Source organism: Molossus molossus, unplaced genomic scaffold, assembly GCF_014108415.1.
Source record: "Molossus molossus isolate mMolMol1 unplaced genomic scaffold, mMolMol1.p scaffold_m16_p_1, whole genome shotgun sequence".
NCBI classification, from domain to species: domain Eukaryota; kingdom Metazoa; phylum Chordata; class Mammalia; order Chiroptera; family Molossidae; genus Molossus; species Molossus molossus.
The window spans coordinates 205,748,143-205,770,214 of record NW_023425344.1 but is presented as its reverse complement, the minus strand read 5'-3'; the positions used below and the strand labels follow the sequence as shown (position 1 = coordinate 205,770,214).

General features: G+C 39.3%; 1 protein-coding gene across 1 annotated transcript; it reads right to left on the bottom strand.

Moving 5' to 3' along the window:
* Positions 1-2,365: 2,365 nt before the first annotated feature.
* SPESP1 (sperm equatorial segment protein 1) lies at positions 2,366-19,355 on the bottom strand. Its single transcript, XM_036250812.1, has 3 exons — positions 19,316-19,355; positions 3,154-3,552; positions 2,366-2,991 (listed from the first exon to the last, which is right to left on the bottom strand). Exons 1-3 carry the CDS (start codon positions 19,353-19,355, stop codon positions 2,366-2,368), a joined length of 1,065 nt encoding a protein of 354 aa, XP_036106705.1.
* Between the last annotated feature and the right edge of the window lie 2,717 nt (positions 19,356-22,072).

Sequence of the window (22,072 nt, the reverse complement as noted above, 5' to 3'; positions counted from 1 at the left end):
TGCCCACTGAGTGAGAATCTCACCCACCGCTGTTTTTTGTTCTGTTTTTACCTTGAAGGTGATCATATAAATTGAACTATATGTATTGATTGAGTTCTGTGAGTTAAGGATTCCCTCTTTATCCCCATCCCAAGTCTTTCTATTCCCTGGAGAAAAAAAAAAAAAAATGGGCAGAGCATCTAAAGAGACACCTCTCCAAACAGGACATACAAATGGCCAAGAGACATATGAAAAAATGCTCATCGTCACTAATCATCAGAGAGATGCAAATTAAAACAACAATGAAGTATTACTTCATACCTGTCAGAATGGCCGCCATCAACAAATCATCAAAACAACAAGTGCTGGTGAGGGTGTGGAGAAAAGGAGACTCTAGTACACTGCTGGTGGGAATGCAGACTGGTGCAGCCACTATGGAAAACACTATGGTGTTACCTCAAAAAATAAAAAAATTGATCTGCCATTTGACCCAGTGATCCCACTTCTAGGGATCCCAATCAGAAAGACTATATGTACCCCCATGTTCATAGCAGCACTATTTACAGTCACTAAGATCTGGTAACAGCCCAAGTGTCCATCAATAGATGAATGGATAAAAAAGCTGTGGTACATATACACAATGGAATATTATGCAGCTGCAAGAAAGAGAGCTCTCTTATCCTTTGAGATCACACGGAGGGACCTGGAGAGTATTATCTTAAGCAAAACAAGCCAATCAGAGAAAGACAAATATCACATGATCTCACTTACTTGCGGAATATAATGAACAAAACAAACTGATGAACAAAATAGACCCAGAGACATAGAAGTAGGGTACAGACTGACAAGCCTCAGAAGAAGGGGTGGGGGGGATAAACCACAGAACTTATATGCATGTATGCGTAACCATGGACATAGACAACAATGCTGGGGACGGGGCCAGGAGGGTATCGGGAGGAGGGTATCAATGGGGGGGAAAGTAGAAACATCTGTAACAAAAATAAATTTAAAAAAAATCACGTGTATGTGTGCACACACGTATGTGTACACATACTAAAGCAAATAAACATTAAATAATAGTGATAACACTAAATGCTAGTGAGGTTTCAGAGAAACTCATATATTGCTGGTGCTTATATGAAATGGTACAGCCATTTCCACTCTGGAAAACAGTGGGCAATTTCTTATAGAACTGAATATGCAACTACCATACAACATAGCAATTTGACACCTGGACACTTATCCCAAAAACATAAAAATTATGTTCACACAAAAACCCTTAAATGTGCCCAGCTGGTTTGGCTCAGTGGATTGAGCATTGTCCCATGGACTGAGAGGTCCTGCTTCCATTCCCAGTCAGGGCACATTCCTGGGTTGTGGGCTCGATCCCCAGTAGGGGGCATGCAGGAGGCACCTGATAGTTGTTTCTCTCTCACATCAATGTTTCTATCTCTTTTCCCCTTCCTCTCGTTCTAAAAAATCAATTAAAAATGAATTATATATTGTTAAAGTTATTTGTTTAGTTTCTATCTTTCCTATCATATAATCTCAAAGAGTGAAGAAACTAGATCTTATTACTGTATCCCCAGAGCCTACCATTTTATCCTGTACATAGTAAAAGGTCAATATATCTTTTTTAAACTATAAATGACTGGATTGATGAATGAATAAATAAGTAAATTTAAATACTGTTCAAATCATGAAACAGAATTACCTGCACCATAATTACAGTATTACACAGTTAGCTTTAATGATGTTAGTAATACTCCCAAATAAAAGATTAAAAATTTAAAAAAATATATGTGTATAAACAAACAAAAGGAGGAAATAAGTGAGAATGACTTTACTACTAATCCAGGTTACGGTCCCTCCCTGATACTCCAAAGTACTTAACAAACAAAGGAAAAGAGGTATCTTACTATATCATCCACCTTTCAAAGGAGGCACAGATATATCTAAATAAAAGTAGTTTTGATACAAGCTCTACTTTTCTATTCTATTCAGACAGAAAACTCAGATTCTCTAAAACTTTACATTTATATGCAATCATTTAAAACAAGCAACATGTAGAGATTGTACAGTCTCTTAACTCTTATTAAATGGGTAAATTTAATTTATTCAAGTAAAATCAAAGCTTAAATATTTTAAAAATTGAATCTTCATATTTTAAAAATCAATTAATAAAAGAAAACTACAAACTCCTGAACCAAAATTTTATTTAAAATTTTTAGGCATATTAATGCGTATGAAATATTTTCATAACACATGACATGTAACGATGTTAGCACATTGAACTATAATAGAAAATATTTGTATACAATTTTTGGATCGCTAGACTACTTATTTCTCCTGTGAATTAATGTCCAGTTTTCTTAAGTCACCTTTGTCATGGAACATCAAGTAGGTTTAAAATCTTTATATTATTGTTTAATAACTTCCTAATAAGGTTTTGAGTTTCTAGTCGACTTACACATAATATTTTTTTCAATGTATGGATTACTGTAATAGCTTTTTCTCTCATCTCTGATGGAACGTATTTAATATCTAAATATTGAGATAACTTAGATCTAGAATTATAAAGCATGTTAATAACCGTTTCAATGTCATCGATTCCAAAACTGTTTCGTCCTAGTGGTAATAACTGGGATTGATACATTTTTTTTAATCTGTGTTCTGCTGCTTCTGCTAAAGCAAGGCTTCGTTTTAGGTGCTCTCTAGAAGCTTGAATGTCTTCTCTATATTCTGGCTTGAGGCTCTCAGCTAGAGGTACATGTTGCACTTTTGAACGAATATCTGAAATTTTGTTCAAAATTTCTCTGTTACTCAAAATTAGTGGGTGGTTTTCAAATGCTGGTGTTTCATATTCGCCTGAGAGCTGAGGAACATCTTCTAGTTCCATGGAGGTATCCCAGTCAGTGCTCCTACTTGAAGAATTTTCAGGTAATTCAGTAACATTTGGCCATAACATTGGTGCCTCAGTGGGTGGCTGTGTCTCTAGCGATGGCTCTGGCTGTGGCTCCAGTGGTGGCTCTGGGTATGGCTCCAGTGGTGGCTCTGGGTGTGGCTCCAGTGGTGGCTCTGGGTGTGGTTCTAGCGGTGGCTCTGATGGTGGCTCTAGCGGTCGCTGTGACAATGGCTCTAGCGGTGGCTGTGACAGTGGCTCAGACTGTAGCTCTGGCTCTGGCTCTTCTTCTTCAATATAAGGTTCTTTTGTACTTAAAACAACAGAAACATTGTTTGGTTTAATCGACCAGAATGATGTAGTTTCAGGTCGTTTTACAGTTTCTAGTTCTGGTTGGAAGTCTCTAGTAGAGAAACTTCTAGTTGTAAATGCAGATGTAGTTTTATCACTGGTAGGGTCACTTAAAACATCATTCCCAGTTGAAGCTTTGCCATCATGTGTAATTAACTCCTTCAATTTTGATACCTTCGATATCATAGAATAAACAGTATTTGGAAACGTTGATGTTGTCTCACGGCCTGGCTCCCTAGTGGGAACACTGAGTAGTAAGTTCTGTAAAACTTGCACATAATGATTCAAGTTTTTTTCTTCGTCAGGTGTCACAGTTATGCCTTAAGGAGGAAAAATCAAACAATAAGTAACATTTATTATTATATATGATATATTGACAAAACCTACTGACCAAAATTTACTTCATATGCTATTATTTAAAAGTTAAAGAACTAAGAAATAAAGCATATCTGACAATCAACTGTCACTTAAAAGAACAAAATTATTTTTTCAAATTCTTATTAAAACAAATGAGCAAGATTAGTGCAAAAGTTGCATATTAACACAGTTCTATCTTTTTGCTTTTACTCTCCTATATAACTTCCGATTCAGTAGAAACTTATTAAAACAAAATTCTTGATTTTGTCCTCCAACATAGTGCGTGCTGAAATAGGCTCATACTGGCTCACCAGAGCTAACTGTTAAATTTTAGGAACTCTGTGAGCCAAATATTAAACACAGACATCATTAAAATTAAATTACCTGAATTTGCATTTAAATAAATTTTATTAAAAATAAAAGTAATAAATATTATTTTATTTCACTAGTATCTATGTTCTTGAGGTTATTTACATCTAGGGTATCTGTATGGTAGAAATGCTGTCTAATGGTGTGCTACCGTAAATCTCTTTTTACCTCCCTGCTCAGTGATGTCAAGTAGATAGCTTGAAATCAACCATGATGGGGCAAATGCTATAAATCAGGGCTTACCCTTCTTTCCTTCTTTTAAACATTCATCAGTATACCACTGCCTTCACCTAAGCAAAGATCTAACTACAGCCTGTGGGTCATCTCCACCTAACTGTTTTTGTAAATAAAGTTTTATTGAAACCAGACACTTTTGCTTATTTGCTTATGTATTGTCTGTAGCTCTTTTGGCTCCAACAGAGGAACTGAGTACTGAGTAGCTGCAACAGAGACCGCATGGCCTGAGAAGACAAAAATACTTACTACTTGGCCCTTTACAAAAACCTTTGCAGATTCCTGCCTAAACCATCAACATGTCACTCTTATAATAAAAATGGCAGTTCTATTTATGCTGGTATTTGCAGCATCTGAGTGGTGAAGTCTCTCATTCCCATTATCATAGTGGAAAACAAAGACTATTAAATAAGATATACTGAAATTCTACTCAACTTCCCTACTCCTAGTCAGGAATTTTTAAGTGTTGGAATATTGTATTGCATGTAATTTTTAATAGATTCTCCACTATCAATGGTACAATTGATTTAATTCAAGGAAGTAAGTCACTTTTTACCAAACTCTAATGCATAACATCCAGCTGAACCCCCTCTTCAGGCAAAATGAAATACAGCAACAAACTTTCTGTTCAGGAGGTACTTTTTATTCAGCTGTTTGGCAAGCACAGAATATCTAAAAATGCTTTATATTTACGTGTTTCACCTCTCTTCCTTAACTCTTCTGTTACAACTTAGAAAGACCATATGGAGCCTAATCAAAATTGAGAGCATTATATATAAATTTTAAAATATTCTTAATGAAAACAGTTTATTGAGGAAATGTGACAGTGGGAAAATACTAGACTTGTCTGGAGATCTAGATTCTAAAAGTAGATTCTGCATTTTATGTCATGCTGAGAAAAGCCTTGCATACTCCAAGATCCAGATGATGATGGTGATAGGTGAAAAAAGGAAGATATAGAACATAAGGTAGATTTTTGTATTATCCTTACACTAATATTTTTTAATCACTAACATAGTATCATACATTTTGTCTGTGAATTATAGATTTAAAAAAAATGGACAGAACGTCCTGGCCAGTTTGGCTCAGCAGGTAGAGCATCAGTCCGCAAACCGTGGACCAAAGAGTCCAAGGACATGTACCTTGGTTACCGTTCGGTCCCTGGTTTGGGTCTGGATCATGTGGGATGCAACCAATCGATGTGTCCCTCTCACATCGATATTTCTCTCTCTCTCTCCCCCCCCCCTCCTCCTCCCACTCTATCTGAAGATAAATGGAAAAACATCCTTGGGTGAGGATTTTTTTAAAAAATGGACAGAAGGGTAACACACCAAACTCACATGGGTAGTTGCCTCTGAGGAGAGGAAATGGAACTAAAGTTGGTCATTAAAGAGGACTTCAAACTTATCTATAATGTTTTACTTCCTAAACACACACACACACACAGGCATACACACCCACTCATTTAACATAGTAAAACATTAAAAGTTGTTTTTTTTTTCAATCCTCACCTGAGGACATTTTTCCATTTTTTGTTCAGATAGACTGGGAGGGAGGGAGGGAGAGAGAGAGAGAGAGAGAGAGAGAGAGAGAGAGAGAAGAGAGAGGAGAGAGGAGAGAGAGGAGAGAGAGGAGAGAGAGGAGAGAGAGGGGAGAGAGGGGAGAGGGGAGAGAGAGACACATGTACGTGAAAGGGACACATTGAGTGGCTGCCTCCTGCACCACCCCAACCGGGGCCGGTGTGAATCACAACCGAAGTACATGCCCTTGACCGGAATTGAACCTGAGACTCATTGGTCCACAGGCCAACGCTCTAACCGCTGAACCGAACTGGCCAGGGCTAAAAGTTACATTTTGAAAAGTAAAATAACTTATGTATGTATTCTCATATGTATAAAATGCACTATCCTGAATCTAGAGCTTTCCTGAAAGAAAATATTAAGTAAAATGAGTATGTAGCCTCGAGTGCAGTAAAAAAAGAGAAAATCTTTTATTCTGGTCCTGGCTCTACCACTTTCTAGCATCATGACCTAAGGCAATTACTTAATTTCTCCAAACTATAAAATTAAAATACTGTATCTACCCTTTTATCTCACAGAACCAAATAAATTAGATACTTGAAAATATTTCAAAAGCTAGAGAGCACTATATACAATAATAATATTCCTTATAAAGGTAACTGCTTACACTTCTCATTTTAAGATATAAATTTAAGTCCCTAAAAAGAACATTAAAGCCCGGCTAGTGTGGCTCAGTGGACTGAGCATCATCCAATGGGCTGAAAGGTCCTGGTTCGATTCCTGGTCAGGGCACATGCCCGGGTTGCAGGCTCCATCCCCAGTGTGGGGCATGCAGGAGGCAGCCAATTGATGTTTCTCTCTCACATTGATGTTTCTATCTCTCTCTCCCTTTCTCTCTCTCTAAGAAATCAATAAAAATATTTTTTAAAAAGAATATTAAAAACACGCTTTGTCCTATTTGGCAAAACATTAGAAGCTTCCCCCTAAAGACAGGAATAAGGTCAGGATACTAATACCTTCATTACCATATAACAGGGTGTTGGAGGTATTATTAAATGTAATTAGACACAGGAAATAAATGGAAGCATGAGAATTCAGAAGAAAAAGATAAAACTATCCTTATATGTAGATATAATTATACATCTAGACCACACAAAAGAACCAGTTGAAAAACTACTATAGGGAGTAAGAGAATTTAATCAAGTAGCAAGTTGGAAAATCAATATATAAAAATCAATATACAAATGTAAACTGATTATAAGATAAAATGAAAGGGAAGATGCTATTTTGATAGCAAAAAAAAAAAAAAAATCTAATAATAAAGTTTAAAAGACATGCCCAAAATCTATACGAAGAATTATACGAGGCCGAATATAGACATTCAGAGATGAGGCTATAATCTCTGGAACCCGTGAATGTTACTTTATAAGGAAAAAGGGTGTTTGCATGTTTGATTAAGTTAAGGATCTTGACAAAGGGGATTATCCTAGATATAGTCACAAATGTTTTTATAAGAGAAAGATGTAGAGAGATTTGATACACACACAGACAAGGAAGTGGTAATGAGGAGGTGGCAGAGATTAGCGTGGCCACAAGACAAGAAATGCGGGCAGCCACCAGCAGCTGGAAAAGGCAATGAAAATAATGTCTCCCAGAGCTTCCAGAGGGAGCACAACTCTGCCCTACAACTTGATTTTGGCTCAATGAAACTGACTTTAGACTCAGGCCTCCAGTGAGAGAATACATTTGTTAGTAATTTGTTACAACAGCCTCAGAAGACTGACACAGGAATATAAAATCTAAAAGGCATAATGTAAACTTCTACAAATGGAAAGATATACCATGTTCCCAGACAACAAGAGCAATATCATAAAATGCTCAGATGTCATATTCTCCATTAATTCATACATTTAGCATGCTCCTAATAAAATATCATTATTTTCTGAAGACAGGAAAATGGATTATGAAGTTCATTTGAAGAACAAATGAGTAAGAATAGCCAGAAAAACAGGAGCTACCCTTATTATATATTAAAATACAGTATAAAGCCTCTATTATAAAAATATTTTTGTAATGCATATGAATACATAGAACAGAAGATACAGAAACAGATCAAAACAGATCAAATTGCATATTGAAATATAGCTCCAGGTGAAGCAAAGTTTCAATATATAGCCCTGGCTGGTTTGGCTCAGCGGTTGGAGTGTTGGCCTGCAGACCAGAGAGTCCTGGGTTTGGTTCCTGCTAGGGGCACATACCAAAAAAAAAAAAAATATATATATATATATAAAAATTTATATATATAAAGTAATATATATATTATATATATTATATATATTATATAATATATAATATATATTATATATAATATAAAGTATTGTAGATAATAAATTAAGAAGCCACTTAGAAATGGAATATGATTATTTTTCAAAGATTATCCATATCAATGATTATATCACAAAAAAATGCAAGATCAGACATGCTTTCTCATGAAAGAACACAATACCTTCAATGTAGCAGTCTTGTAAAAAAAGTCAAATTTGAATCTAACAGGTCTGTCTAGATCTAACTAACAAAAATACATGGGACACAAAGGAAAATATAAACTATACCATGGGTAAGTAATCAGCAAAATTTAGACTGCAGCAAACTACAGGGCGTATGATCCAATTTCTTCAACAATTACATCACAAGGGGAAAAATAGAGATGAAGAGAATTAACAGACATGAACAAATTACAAGTATGAATCTTATTTGAATCCCAATTCAGTCAAACTGGAAGAGAGAGAGAGAATTAAGAAAATTTGAATACTAATCAGGTACTTTATAATATTAAGGGATGGTTATCTTTTTAGGTATGAAATTCACATTGTTGTGTTTTTAAGTACTCATATTTTAGTTCTACATGTTGAAATATTTACTGATAAAATTATATGATGTTTGGAATTTCCTTCTAAATAATCCAAACCTGAGAAGTTGGGGAGGTGAGGGTAGGGGAGAATGTGGGTAGATATATCAATAAAACAAGATTAATTATGGGTTAATAACAGTTGAAGCTGGTTATAGATATATGGAGATTTATTATGCCATCCTTTCTACTTGTTTATATATTGACATTTTTCCAAAATAAAATGTTTTTTAAAATCAATTTTGAAAAAAATATTGATTATGAGCAACTATTCATAAGCAAAGCTAAAATCTGCAAACAAAAGCTTAAATGCTTTTAAGAAGACATTTCCATTTACATAGTCTGCTAAACATTCGATTTTTAATCATTTAACTTGTCTCTTCTCATACTAATAAATAGGATGCCTATGTTACTATTAGATGAGTTAGATTGTCAAAGGACAGAAAAAGGGGATACTGCTAGTTGATTTTTTTTATCCTCACCCGAGAACATTTTTGCATTTATCTTCAGATAGAGTGGGGCAGGGGGAGGAAGAGAGAGAGAAACATCAACATGAGAGAGACACATAAAGTGGTTGCCACCCACATAACCCCAACCAGGCGGAGACAAACGGCAACTGAGGTACGTGCCCTTAGTGGGAACCGAACCCGGGACTCTCTGGTCCGCAGACTGACGTTCTAACTGCTGAGCCAAACTGGCCAGGGCTGATTTCTTTAAAACAAAAACAAAACCCAAAATACTCATTATCCTTTTATACTGTTACTCAGGCAACATTAAAAAGTCTGTTCATAGCTGCCTATTAACAGAGCACCTTACCTTCTACCTTGCTTTTCCTCCCTTCTTCATGTACCCTTTGTCTCCACATCGCTTTGTTGTTAAATCCATCCTCTCCCCCACACATTTCCTACCTTCTATTTTTGTCCCCCTAAAATATCTATGTTTCATAGCGACTTTGTCCGTTCTACTAATCAGAACTATTCTTGCAAATCAACTTGTTCTTCATAAAAATGTTTACAGGCACCCGGCCGGTGTGGCTTAGTGGTTGAGCATTGACCCATGCACCAAGAGGTCATTGGTTTGATTCCTGGTCAGGGCACATGCCCAGGTTGTGAGCCAAATCCCCATTGGGGGGCATGCAGGAGGTGGCCAATCGATGTTTTCTCTCACCGATGTTTCTCTCTCTCTCTCTCTCTCTTCCTCTCCCTTCCTCTCTCTCTCAAATCAATAAAGAAAAAATAAATTAAAAAAAGAATGTTTGCAGGCAAGGTAATAAAAGATAGTCAAGCCATGCATAACCCTACAAATGGCCCTGGCCACTGTGAAAACCTGCTTTATCCCATTTTTTAGGAGGTGCTTAGAAGTATGAACAAATTTTCAATTCTTACAAAAACAAGAGTACTCAGCTAGAAGGTGTACTATTAAACTTTGAATATTTGTTTTCTGCACTGGTATACTTTATAACACCCCCTCTATTTTTACCAGTTAGTGATCCAACTAAACATAGCAATGTCTAAGAACGTGGCTAAAGTAAGAATCTCTTCCACCTTGAAAAACCACAATGCCGCTTTCCAGTGCCTCTAGTTAACAGGATGGCTACCTGCTAAGCAGGCTTGAGGTTAGCAGGAATCACAGGTATGGAAGTTATAGCTGAGCTGGAGGCTCTCTGCACTTCTATTCTTGAAATAGAACAAGCAGAATTATGTGCATGACAAACAATAGGATAATAAACAAAATGATAAAACAACTGTAGGAACAAAGGGGCATGAAATCTGAAGGGGAAATTAGAAAATAATGAAAGACCATAAGAGTTCTGACTGACTGAGCAATTACTGTGTGCCAGGCACCATATTAAGGGCTTTGAATGTGCTTTTATAAAGAGGATAAGGAGGATACGTAGAAAGAACAAGTAATTTGCCTAAGATTATATTCAACTTGTAAGTGGTAAGAATGAGATTCTAACACATGCTGCCTTGTTTCAAAAGCAGGTGCACATAAGTAACTACACAATGTTGTCATCAAAAGATGACACAAGGATGTTGGCAAAACAGTAGAAGTATGATAAAATTGTCTGGGAAGAATACAACTCTATTTTAAAATACATGTGAATATTAAAATATAATAGATAAATGAAATAAGTTTGTTAAAATATACAAAAGTTTGCTCTCCTGACAACTGGACCAAAATGCATACTTTTAATATATTAAGATGTATTTGAAAATATTAAATATAACAGATCCAAATTTAATGTTTTCTTACTACAAAGTATGGGTAGGAACCAACAGTTAATGACTTACAAAAGAATAAATTAACTTCACACAGAGGTAAAAGGCAAATTAATTAGTTTTGAGTTTATTCTGAGGAAAATAATAAAATCATAATTTAAAATGAGCAATGAAATATAAAATTTCAATCAACAAACAATACATTCAAAATATATACTTCCTTTTCATAGAATGGCCAATTAAAGGAGGAAGAGGGTATAGGGAATAACAAAAAAGCCGATTAACATGAAAACATGCTAAAATACACTGTTCATGAAAGAAACACAACTTAAAAACAATTCTTATTTTACCAGTCAAGTAGCAAATTTTTTTTAAACAATAAAATCTAGAATTGTCATGTGTATAGGATCCTTAGTAAAGAAAATACCTTTCTTACTTCTCTTATGATCCCAATATCCTTCATTAGTCTTTCTCTAGCACATTGATTTTTTCTTTATAAAAGTTAGGATAATTTTAACTATATATATTTGTTTAATGATTGTTAACTACTACATATTGTAAGCTCTTTGAGAGCTGTGACAATGTGTGCTTTGTTCTCTGTATCCCTAACCAGTGCGCAGAGCCATAGTAGACAATCAAAAAGCATTTGTTAAATGAATGACTGAATGAATGAACCAAAAGCTTGCAAGTATGTAAATTAATTGTGCCTCCAGTAATTTACCTTAAGAAATAGGTAAAGAAAATTTTTTGTGTAAAAGAATGCTGTAGAGGGAAACTAAAGTTTATGTTGTGTTTAAAATAAATCTACTGGTCTAAAGACTACTTTTTGGCCTGGCTGGTGTGGTTCAGTGGTTGACAGTTGACCCATGCACCACCAAGTGGTTGCCCATTAGATTCCTGGTCAGGGCACATGTCCAGGTTATGGGCCAAATACCCAGTGGTGGGCTTGCAGGAGGCAGCCAATTGAAGTTCTCTCTCATTGATGTTTCTATCTCTCTCTCCCTCTCCCTTCCTCTCTATAATCAATGAAGAAGAAGAAAACAGACTGTTTTTGTTTTGGTTTGGCTTTTGAGGTTTGGGGCTAATCATCCAATAATTTTCCTTATATCTTATATCATCTATATCTTCAACACAAATCATCCCTTTTTAAAAGAAGTATCTTTTCATTTCCTAAAAGCCTTCAGAAAGTTTAGGGAAGAGGGTTCAAAGAAAAAGAACAGGCCATGAAATTATGAAGTTAGGAAGGAGACTGCTTTGAGTTAAGTGTCTATCCAGGGACTGCTATACAGCAGTTCCAGAGTACACTATATGTGTCAATGTCACCTAAATCAAACTCCCCATATATGTTAGTCAGTTGTGACCTACTTATCTACAACTACCAAAATGCAATGACTAGTTTTAGTAATAATGACCATCAGACATCAAGAAAAGAATATCATTTTCAGTATGTTCTGTTCATCTATGGCAAAGAACAGTCTTACAAAAATTTTTGTTTAAAACCACTAACAATCATAAATGCTAGTATTTAATGGACTAACTTACCTAAGACACTTTTTCCAGTACTTTTGCCACTACTATTCACGATTTAGGTTGTGTTGTATTTTCATTTTTAAAATATAAATTTTAGCTAAGATCTTTTAACAATTCTGAAATGTAGCAGTGCATAATTAGCATGCACTTTAGTACTTTACACCTACCCATTAAATTTTATTTATTTGATTAAACCAAACCCCAACATTACAAAATGCTATAATGAACTACAGTTAGACTAGATGGACATGCCCCAAGTCATATCTGGAATATCAGCTATCAAACACTGGACTTAACTACTTAAATAGCTCAAGGTGACCACCTTAGTAATTTTCAGCTACTGGAGATGGACAGGTTGTAAGCTGTAATTCTGCTTAACAAAGGTTTTTGTGTTTTTTTTTTATCCTCACCCGAGGATATTTTTCCATTTTTTGTACAGAGAATGGGAGGGAGAGAGAGGAAGTGAGAGAGAGAGAAACATCGACGTGAAGGGACACATCGAGTGGCTGCCACCCACACGACCAACCAGGCCGGGGACAAACTGCAACCGAAGTACATGCCCTTAGCGGGAACCGAACCCGGGTCTCTCCGGACTGCAGGCCGATGCTCTAACCACTGAGCCAAACTGGCCAGGGCTTAACAAAGGTTTTTAACACTGTGCTCTGGGCGATGCTCTGTAGGGGATAAGTGAGTGTCCCAGTTCCCTGCCCACAACCCACGTGTTCTCCATGTTTTACTGCAGGGGTTAAATTTGTTCTGTAAAGGGCCAAATAGTAAATATTTTAGGCTTTGCAGGCCACACTGTCACTGTGGCAACTATCTAACTCAGCTGTTATAACAAGGGAAGCAGCCATGGACAATACATAAAGGAATGAGTGTGGCTATGTTCCAATAAACATTTATTTATGAACAATGAAATTAGAATTTCATACCTTCTCACATGTCACTAAAGATCACCTTTCATATTAACACTTAAAAATATAAAAACCATTCTTAGCCGGCCAGCCATACAAAAACAGGCCACCTTGAGCTAGGACCCATGCACCAAGAGGTGGCCGGTTGGATTCCCGGTCAGGGCACAAGCCCACGTTGTGGGCCCGATCCCCAGTGGGGCGCATGCAGGAGGCGGCCAATCGATGTTCTTTCTCATGGATGTTTCCATCTCTCTCTCCCTCGATATTCTTCTCTCTAAAATCAATAAAGAAAAAAAATTAAAACATACAAACACAGGCCCCCTTGGCCTGCTGGTTGCAGTTTGCCCACCCCTGCTTTATCACACGTGCAATGACTGTCTGGTAGAAGGGGGCAGGGTTAACATCCAGGACCATCTCCGCAGGGGTAAGGAGGGCACAGCCGGGAGCCCCGTGTGCCCAGGCCGGTCCACCCCCACCAAGCCTGGGACCACGGCCTGGCTCACTGCGTTGCCAGGTCAGCCCCACAGCCTGCAGGACAGGGAGGAGAAGAGGGGTACTCCTCGGCATTGGAGGCCAGGACCGTGGAGTGGAGTTTGGAAGCAGTGCTGGACCAAGGCAAAGAGGAGCCGGAGGTTCCCCTATTAGTGTCCCCCGGGTCGTTGCTACCTCAGGCCGAGTCACTCACTTCGATACGCAGGCACGAACGAAGGCCATAGCAACAGCGCAACTAGGACTAACGACTTCATGGGCATCGTCCGCAGCACTCCGCCATGCGACGGGAACGTCTAGGGGCCACCAGGCCGGGTACTTCAGGGCCAAAAGGGGTGGGCGTCGGCGGTCCTAACTCAGGGCCCTGGGCGCCCTGCAACGGTTGTCCCCAGCGCGCAGGCGCAGCCAGTGTTGGGGAAAGGAACGCGAGAGGCGAGGGCCTCGGCATCCTGGGGCCGCGGGCTGGGGGCGGGGTCGCCCCGCCCCACCCCGCCCCGCCGCGCATGCTCTCTCTGCCCTCGAAGCTCGCCGGAAGCACGAGCCTCGAGCCTCGGAAAGTCTCGAAGACCCAGCGAGTGCGGGTGATGTGGGGGGTTGGGGTGGCGGGGCTCGGTCTACCCAGGGAAGCTGGGCATATAACAGTACCCAAAGCACGGTCCCAGCGCGCGAGGAACTGTCTGTGGGAAGAGACAAATAACCTGGCCAGTACAACAACGTGAGTTATAGTGGAGGAAGTGCTAGGCGCTGTGGCTCACATCTCTCTGTGCTCCCCTCTCTGAAAGAGTTGGGAGGAGGTTGCCTAGTTGGAAGAAAGCGTGGAACTCCCCAAGAACTGAAAATGGTTCACTCTAATTGCAAAGGAAGGGCAGTTGTTGGAGGTGAGGGAGGTGAGGCAGGCAGAGGCATGAAAGCCACTTTAAGGGGCTTGGGTTTTAAGATTACACCCCCACCCCTTTTTTTCTTTGAAAAGACAAGCCTATAACTATGGAGAATAGATCCGTGTTGTCAGGGGTTAAGGATGGGGGAGGGCGTGACTATAAAGGAAGAGCATGAAGGAGTTTTTTGGGGTGATGGATAGTTGTGGTGGCCATAGAATCTGACTAAACATGTCTTAAAATCCATAGAACTGTAACTACAAATAATCAGTTTTGCTGTATGATAATTTCTTAAAATTCACCTGGAATCACTGCCTCGGGAAGCAAGGGGCTTAGATTTTATTCTGAGGCACTGGGGATATACTGCAAGGTTTTGATATGGGAACCATGTAATTAGATTTGCATTTAAGAAAGCTCACTCCATGTAGCATAAAGAATAGGTTGAAGGGAAGCCAGACTAGAGGCAGGGAGCCAAATTAGAAGGCTGTTCCAGTAATATAGGCAGGGATTAATAGGGGTCTGGGCTCATGGTGGCAGAGGGCATGGGTCATGTGAACAGATTTGACAGACATTTAGAGCTAGAATGAACACGACTGGGAAATTGAATGTGAGGAAGAGGGAGAAGATGGTGTTCATATTTCTGGCTTGGGTAGCTCTTCATGTGGTGTGAGATGGGTAATACAGGGGTGGAGGGGATGGAGGGGGATACGTTTAGTTTCAACATTCTGTTGAGATGGGTTGTGACTGCCCTGGCCGGTTTGGTTCCGCGGTTAGAGCATAGGCCCGGGGACCAATTAGTCAAGGGTTTGATTCCGGTCAAGGGCAGTACTTCGGTTGTGGTTCTTTCGTGGCCCTGGTCGGGTTGGGCGGGAGGCAACCAGTTGATGTAGCTGTATCACATCAATGTTTCTCTCTGTCTCTGTCTCTCTGTCTCTCTCCCTCCCATCTATCTGATAATAAGTAGAAAAAGAGTGACCTATTGCAGTGGCCCATAAAGGAGCATATGGAAGAAAGAGCTGAGATGGAGAAGGAGGTTTAAGAGGCACCAGCATCTAGAAGTGGACATGTATGAGATTGCCTGAGGAGGGTTTTTAGAGTGTGAAGGGGGCCTTCGACAGCTCCCTGGGTAGGCTGGAAAGGGGACGATGGACCTGCAAAGGAGACTGAAAGTGGGAAGTGGAAAACCAGAAGAAAATAGAAGCTTCATGGAAGAGAAGGAGTACAAAACTGTCAAATGCTTCTGAGAAGTCAAACAAGAGAAGGACTTTGATTTAGCAACAATATCTTGTCAGAAACTGTTTTAGTGGCGTGGTTTCAGCAGAAGCCACACCACAGCGACTTGAGGAATGAGTAAGAGCTGAGGAAGTGGTGATAACTAGTACAGACTTTTTCAAGGGAGGTGTGGGAGTCTTTAATGTGCTCTATCAGGGCTTAATCCAAATATAGCAGTTTTTTATAATCAAACAGTTATAACTATTTGGAAAGCAACCTGGAAAATGTAACACAAGCCTTAGCATACTATAAATATGATGATATAAATTGTATAATATACATTAAGCAGGGATATGTCATAAGATGTTGTAGTGGATCATATTTGAGGTTTTAACTGAGGTTCCACCCTCCTTGAATTTCCTTGTACCTGACCTTTCATTTCACCACTGAGATACCAGTGATCACTTTAATGCACTTGGGTCAGGGAAAGACAGCTAAAATCTCGAAAGGAGACATTAAAAAAAGGACTGGATTTTTTTTTTTTTTTTATTTAATTCATGGTGAAGTTGAAAGTCAAAGCACTTTTGTAAAAGCACTCTTCAGGTAAAAAGTTTTATTTGTTTTGTTTATGTTTTAGTGGAAATGCTTGGCTTTGAGTATCAAAAGCCAAGGAACCTAGAGGACAGAAGAGCACAAACCACAGATTAGTCCCATTTGTCTCTTTTCCTTTATTTCTCTTGCTCTACGTGATATATCTGAAAATTATGCTATGTGAGATGTCTGAGATTTTGCTGTCTATGTTTTCTTCTAGGATTTTTATGGTTTCACGGCTTACATTTAAGTCTTTTATTCATTTTGAGTTTATTCTTGTGTATGGTGTAAATTGGTGGTCTAGTTTCATTTTTTGCACATAACTGTCAACTTTCTAAACACTATTTATTGAGGAGATTATCTTTACACCATTGTATACTCTTGCCTCCTTTGTCAAATATTAATTGAATGTAGTGGCTTGGGTCAATTTCTGGGTTCTCTGTTCTGTTCCATTGATCTATATGCCTGTTCTTTTTTTCCAGTACCTGGTTGTTTTGATTACAGTGACTTTGTAGTGTAATTAGATATCTGGTATTGTGATCCCTCCTACTTTGTTCTTCTTTCTCAAGACTGCTGCTGCTGTTTAGGGTCTTTTTTTTTTTTTTTCTTTTGATTCTATAAAAATATTTGGAGTATTTGTTCTAGATCTATGAAATATGCTGTTGGTATTTTAATACAGATTGCATTGAATCTATTGATTGCTTTGGGTAGTATGGACATTTTAATGATGTTAATTATTCCAATCCATGAACATGGTATATTCTTCCGCTGGTTTATATCTTCCTCTATCTCTTTATGTCAGCATTCTTCGAACAAATTGGACTACATCAAACTAAAAGGCTTCTGCATAGCAAAAGAAACCTGCATCAAAATGAAAAGGGAGCCCTAGCCAGTTTGTTCAGTGGTTAGAGCGTTGGCCCATGGATCAAAGGGTCACGGGTTTGATTCCCAGTCAAAAGCATGTACCTGGGTTTCAGGTTCAATCCCCAGCCTGGTTTGGGTTGTGCGGAGGCAAACATTTGGTGTGTCTCTCTTACATCGATACCTGCCTCTCTTTCTCTCTCTCTCTCCCTCCCTCCCTTCCTTCCTTCCACTCTCTCTAGAAACTTGTGGAGAAGTATTCTTGGGTGAAGATTAACAAAAAAGAAAAAAAAAAGGGAACCTACTGTATAGGAGAACATATTTGCCAATGAGACATCTGATAAGGGGTTAATTTCTAAAATATATAAAGTACTCATACAACTCAAGAAAAGGACTAACAATTCAATTAAAAAATGGGCAGAGGACCTGAATAGACATTTCTCCAAAGAGGACATATAAATGGCCAAGAGACATATGAAAAAGTGCTCAAAGTCACTAATCATCAGAGAGATGCAAATTAAAACAACAATGAGATGCCACCTCACACCTGCCAGAATGTCTGCCATCAATAAATTAATAAACAAGTGCTAGTGAGGATGTGGAGAAAAAGGAACCCTAGTACACTGCTTGTGGGAATGCAGAATGGAGCAGCTACTGTGGAAAACTGCATTTTCCTCAAAAAATTAAAAATAGAACTGTCATTTGACCCAGTGATTCCACTTCTAGGAACATATCCTAAGAATCTCAAAACACCAACCAGAAAGAATATGTGCACCCCTGTGTTCATAGCAGCATTATTTACAGTGGCCAAGATCTGGAAATAGCCCAAGTGCTCATCAGTAGATGAGTGGATAAAAAAGCTGTGGTATATTTACATTATGGAATACTATGCAGCTGTAAAAAAGAAGGATCTATTACCCTTTGAGATAGGATGGAGGAACCGGGAGATTATGATGGTAAGCGAAATAAGCCAGAAAAGATAAATATCACATGATCTCACTTATATGTGGAAGCTAATGAACAAAATAAACTGATGAATAAAATAGAACCAGAGACATGGAAACATGGAACAGACGGAAGAATCTCAGAGGGAAGGGGGCGGGAAGAGATTAACCAAAGAATGTATATGCATATATGCATAGCCTGTGGACCCAGACAATAGGGTGAAGACCTGGGGTGGGAACCAGGTAGAGGAGGGCAGTGGAAAGGAAAAAGGGGGAGGACATATGGAATGCTCTCAACAATAAAGATTGCAAAAACACATAGGTCACGGGCAGCTACAGAATGATGGAAGGTCTGTTTCCCTGATTCAGGGGAAAGTTTCTGGGAGCAGAAAAAGGGGGGTTGTAATTTGCATACAGACCCCCCCGACAGGATTTGGGGGGGTGCAGAAACTGCTTGTGTTTCCCTTTCCAGGGTAGAATTTAGGGTTTCTTAGATATGCTGCACATCCAGTATGGGGCCAGAGCAATTGTGCAGCTTTGGCTGACACAGTTAAGTGGACAGGTCAAATCGATGGCTCAGATCATGGAGCACTGTAATGTTCCTAAGCCTCAAGGGGAGCTCAGAAATGCTGAGAGAGCACCTCTAAACTCAGACAGGCCTATAGCTTAGAATAGAAGGAGGCAGAGTATATGGAGCTAGCACATAGTAAGTACTCGGGAAATGTTAGCTTCATTGTGGGCTGGACCTAGTAACTTGATTCTAATGAACAGAATACAACAAAAGTGACAGGATGTTACTTCAGAGATTAGAACAGAAAGCCCTATAGCTTCCATCTTGGGCACCCTCTTTTACTCTCTTGCTCATTCATTGTGAGTGAAGCCAGCTGCCATGTGAGGTACTCAAGTAAGCCTACTCCAGATTCCTGACCAAAAACTAAGATAAATGCTTGTCATTTTAATCCATTTAGTTTGAGAGTAATGTGTTACACAGCAACAGATAATCATTAAATGATGTTACACAGAGCCCACAATCACAGAGATGAGCCAGCTGCAGTACCTGTTGCTGACAATGCTGCCATTGCTACTGCCACCACCATGACGTCGAAGGATCCCTGAGACCTGAAGACACTTGCTTCTTTTGTTGCCGCCCCCCCCCCCCGCCCCAGGCAGTGTCCAGGGTCACTGGTTCTATGACTTCCAGGGTGCCTGCTGATACTGCCATCTTTGAAATCACACGGAAAACCAGGGGCTACTCTTGTCCACAACTACTGTTGTCTGGAAGTAAGCCAGAAATTGGAGAGGGGAAAAAAACCTTACACAAACAAAATATGCCTTCTATTTTTCCTTGTTAAAAACTTAACTGGAAGATACCTGACAAGAGAGTCTGAGAAATGTGTTTGATATACTTTTGAGCCCTATGATAACCAAAAAGAGTATAGAAAGGTAGAAATGTAGCTGAGCACAGACAGAAATGAATAATGCGAGCATGCACGTTCACGCACACACACGCGCGCACGCATACACACACACTTTTCCACTTAATAAAGGAGTGCTATTAGGCAGCTCATCAACCTGATGGACCGCTATGATATCCTGTGGGCTAGTAAAATGATCATGATCTCTGCTTACAAAACAGTGGCACAGAGCCTTAGAGTTATATCAATACTAAGGCAAGATGGTGTTCCACAGTTGCTTCCAGGGGAAAGCAGATTGCTTCTGGTATGTTTTTATCTATTAAATTGAAGGGCAGACATTTGCTCAGGCAGTGGCTCCATACCAGGGCCTCTGTTGATATGTTCCTCAAGAGACCTCACCTGGAAAAGCCCTGGCAGTTGGATACATTACCTGATTGAGTTTATAATCCTCAGTCATTCTTCAAGATTCATCAATTTTTATCCCCAACCAAGCTGGCAGGTTAAATGCATCTTTCAAATCTTTGATGGTGACACTTACTATAGTCATTAGCCAAGGGATTCATATAACTTCTGTTTTATTCTTTGGATTTGGTGCTCGGTAAAGACTTGCTAAATAATTAACATCTCATAATCTTCTAAACTAAAGGAAGAGTCAGTCCTTCACCTCACCTCCTGACCTCCCAAGCCTATCAGAATTCTGTTGTATTTCAAGGCCAAAAAGCCATGTCTGCTAGGAATCCACCCCTCCCTAATCCATCTACTTAGAATATATTATATCTTCCCTATCTTATACCATTTCCATAATGCTATGTTTTAGCCATTATTTCATTGAATTACTGAATTTTATGTTTTTACAAGTCAATCTTTGCTAGACCAAGGTCTTTGAGGTCCAGGAACCTGATCTAAGTTATCTCTGCATTACACCCTCCCTAACCCAGCCAAAGTCTTGCATTTACCAGGTGCTCAATAAATGCATGTTTGAGTTCAACTGAAATTAAAAGGTTGGAGTTTTTTTTTTTTATCCTCACCCGAGGATGTTTTTCCATTTTTTGTACAGATAGAGTGGGAGGGAAAGAGAGGAAGGGAGAGAGAGACAGAAACATCGACGTGAAAGGAACACATCGAGTGGCTGCCACCCGCACGACCAACCAGGGCCGGGGACAAACTGCAACTGAAGTACATGCCCTTAGCGAGAACTGAACACGGGTCTCTCCGGACCACAGGCCGACGCTCTAACCGCTGAGCCAAACCGGCCAGGGCAAAGGTTGGAGATTTTATATTGGCTTATAGAATCCTAAAAGGACCAACAAACAATTAAGACAGCTACAGAGGCAACTTCCAGCACAATTTTCAGTCTTAAGAAGGAACTTCTCAGCTCTGAGTGTCTGCAACGCTATCGTTCAAGCCCAGGTGAGACGAATGACATGTGGTCACTTCATCTTTTCTTTCCCCTGTATACCTTTGCAAGTAATTCTGGACAGTAAATTCCTCATTGTGGAATTGCTCCATCAAATGAATTGCACCAATTTCCATACCCATCAATATTGGGTGTCATCATCTTTGAGGATAAGCCATGTTAAATATGGTATCTTGTTGTTTTAGTCTGTTTCACTTTTTTTCAGTGAGGCAAAGGGTTCTGCTTACTCTGTCTGTCCCCACCTTTTAGTGTATATCTAAAACTCACATTTACCTGCTTCATATTCTTTTCCCCAATAGGTTTGAATTAATAGACTATGACATATATGTATCCCTCTGGGGGAATAAGCATGTTTGGGAATTCCTATCTTTATCATCATAGGTCACTTGTCACTGCTCCCATTATTTTCTTGGTACCAATGCACAGGGTAGCTCAGACCATAGCAGTTTTCAGATATCATATCTTTTTTTTTTTTTTTTTTATCCTCACCTGAGGACATTTTTCCATATTTTGTTCAGATAGAGTGGGAGGGAGAGAGAGAGAGAGAAACATCGATGTGAAAGGGACACATTGAGTGGCTGCTATCCGCACAACCCAACCAGGGCCGGGTGCAAACTGCAATCGAGGTACATGCCCCTACCAGGAACCGAACCCGGGTGTCTCTGGACCACAGGCCTACGCTCCAACCGCTGAGCCAAACCGACCAGGGCTGATATCATATCTTAAATGTCACTTTCTAATAGCATTTGTAAAAGTGCCTGGAAAATTAGTTTAAATTCCATATTTGTTAACTGAATGAACAAATAAATGAATTCACCCATCTCCTTATCCAACCATCCATCATTCTAAATATCACCATAACACTTAGCCCCAGAGCACCTGAGGCTTTGTCGGAGAAAGGCTTCAGCCACTTGGGGGCAGCAGAGCCTCACCAATTACCAAATGGTACCAGGCAGTTACTTGAGAGCATCATTCCAGCTCT

Excerpts from the sequence above, each read along its gene's own strand:
- SPESP1 (XM_036250812.1), bottom strand. The coding sequence starts at position 19,355 with ATGGTGGTGGCAGTAGCAATGGCAGCATTGTCAGCAACAG. Across the intron at positions 3,553-19,315 it reads GGCAGCATTGTCAGCAACAG|GCATAACTGTGACACCTGAC; the intron begins GTACTGCAGCTG and ends TTCCTCCTTAAG. Across the intron at positions 2,992-3,153 it reads AGAAGAAGAGCCAGAGCCAG|AGCCAGAGCCATCGCTAGAG; the intron begins AGCTACAGTCTG and ends CACTGGAGCCAC.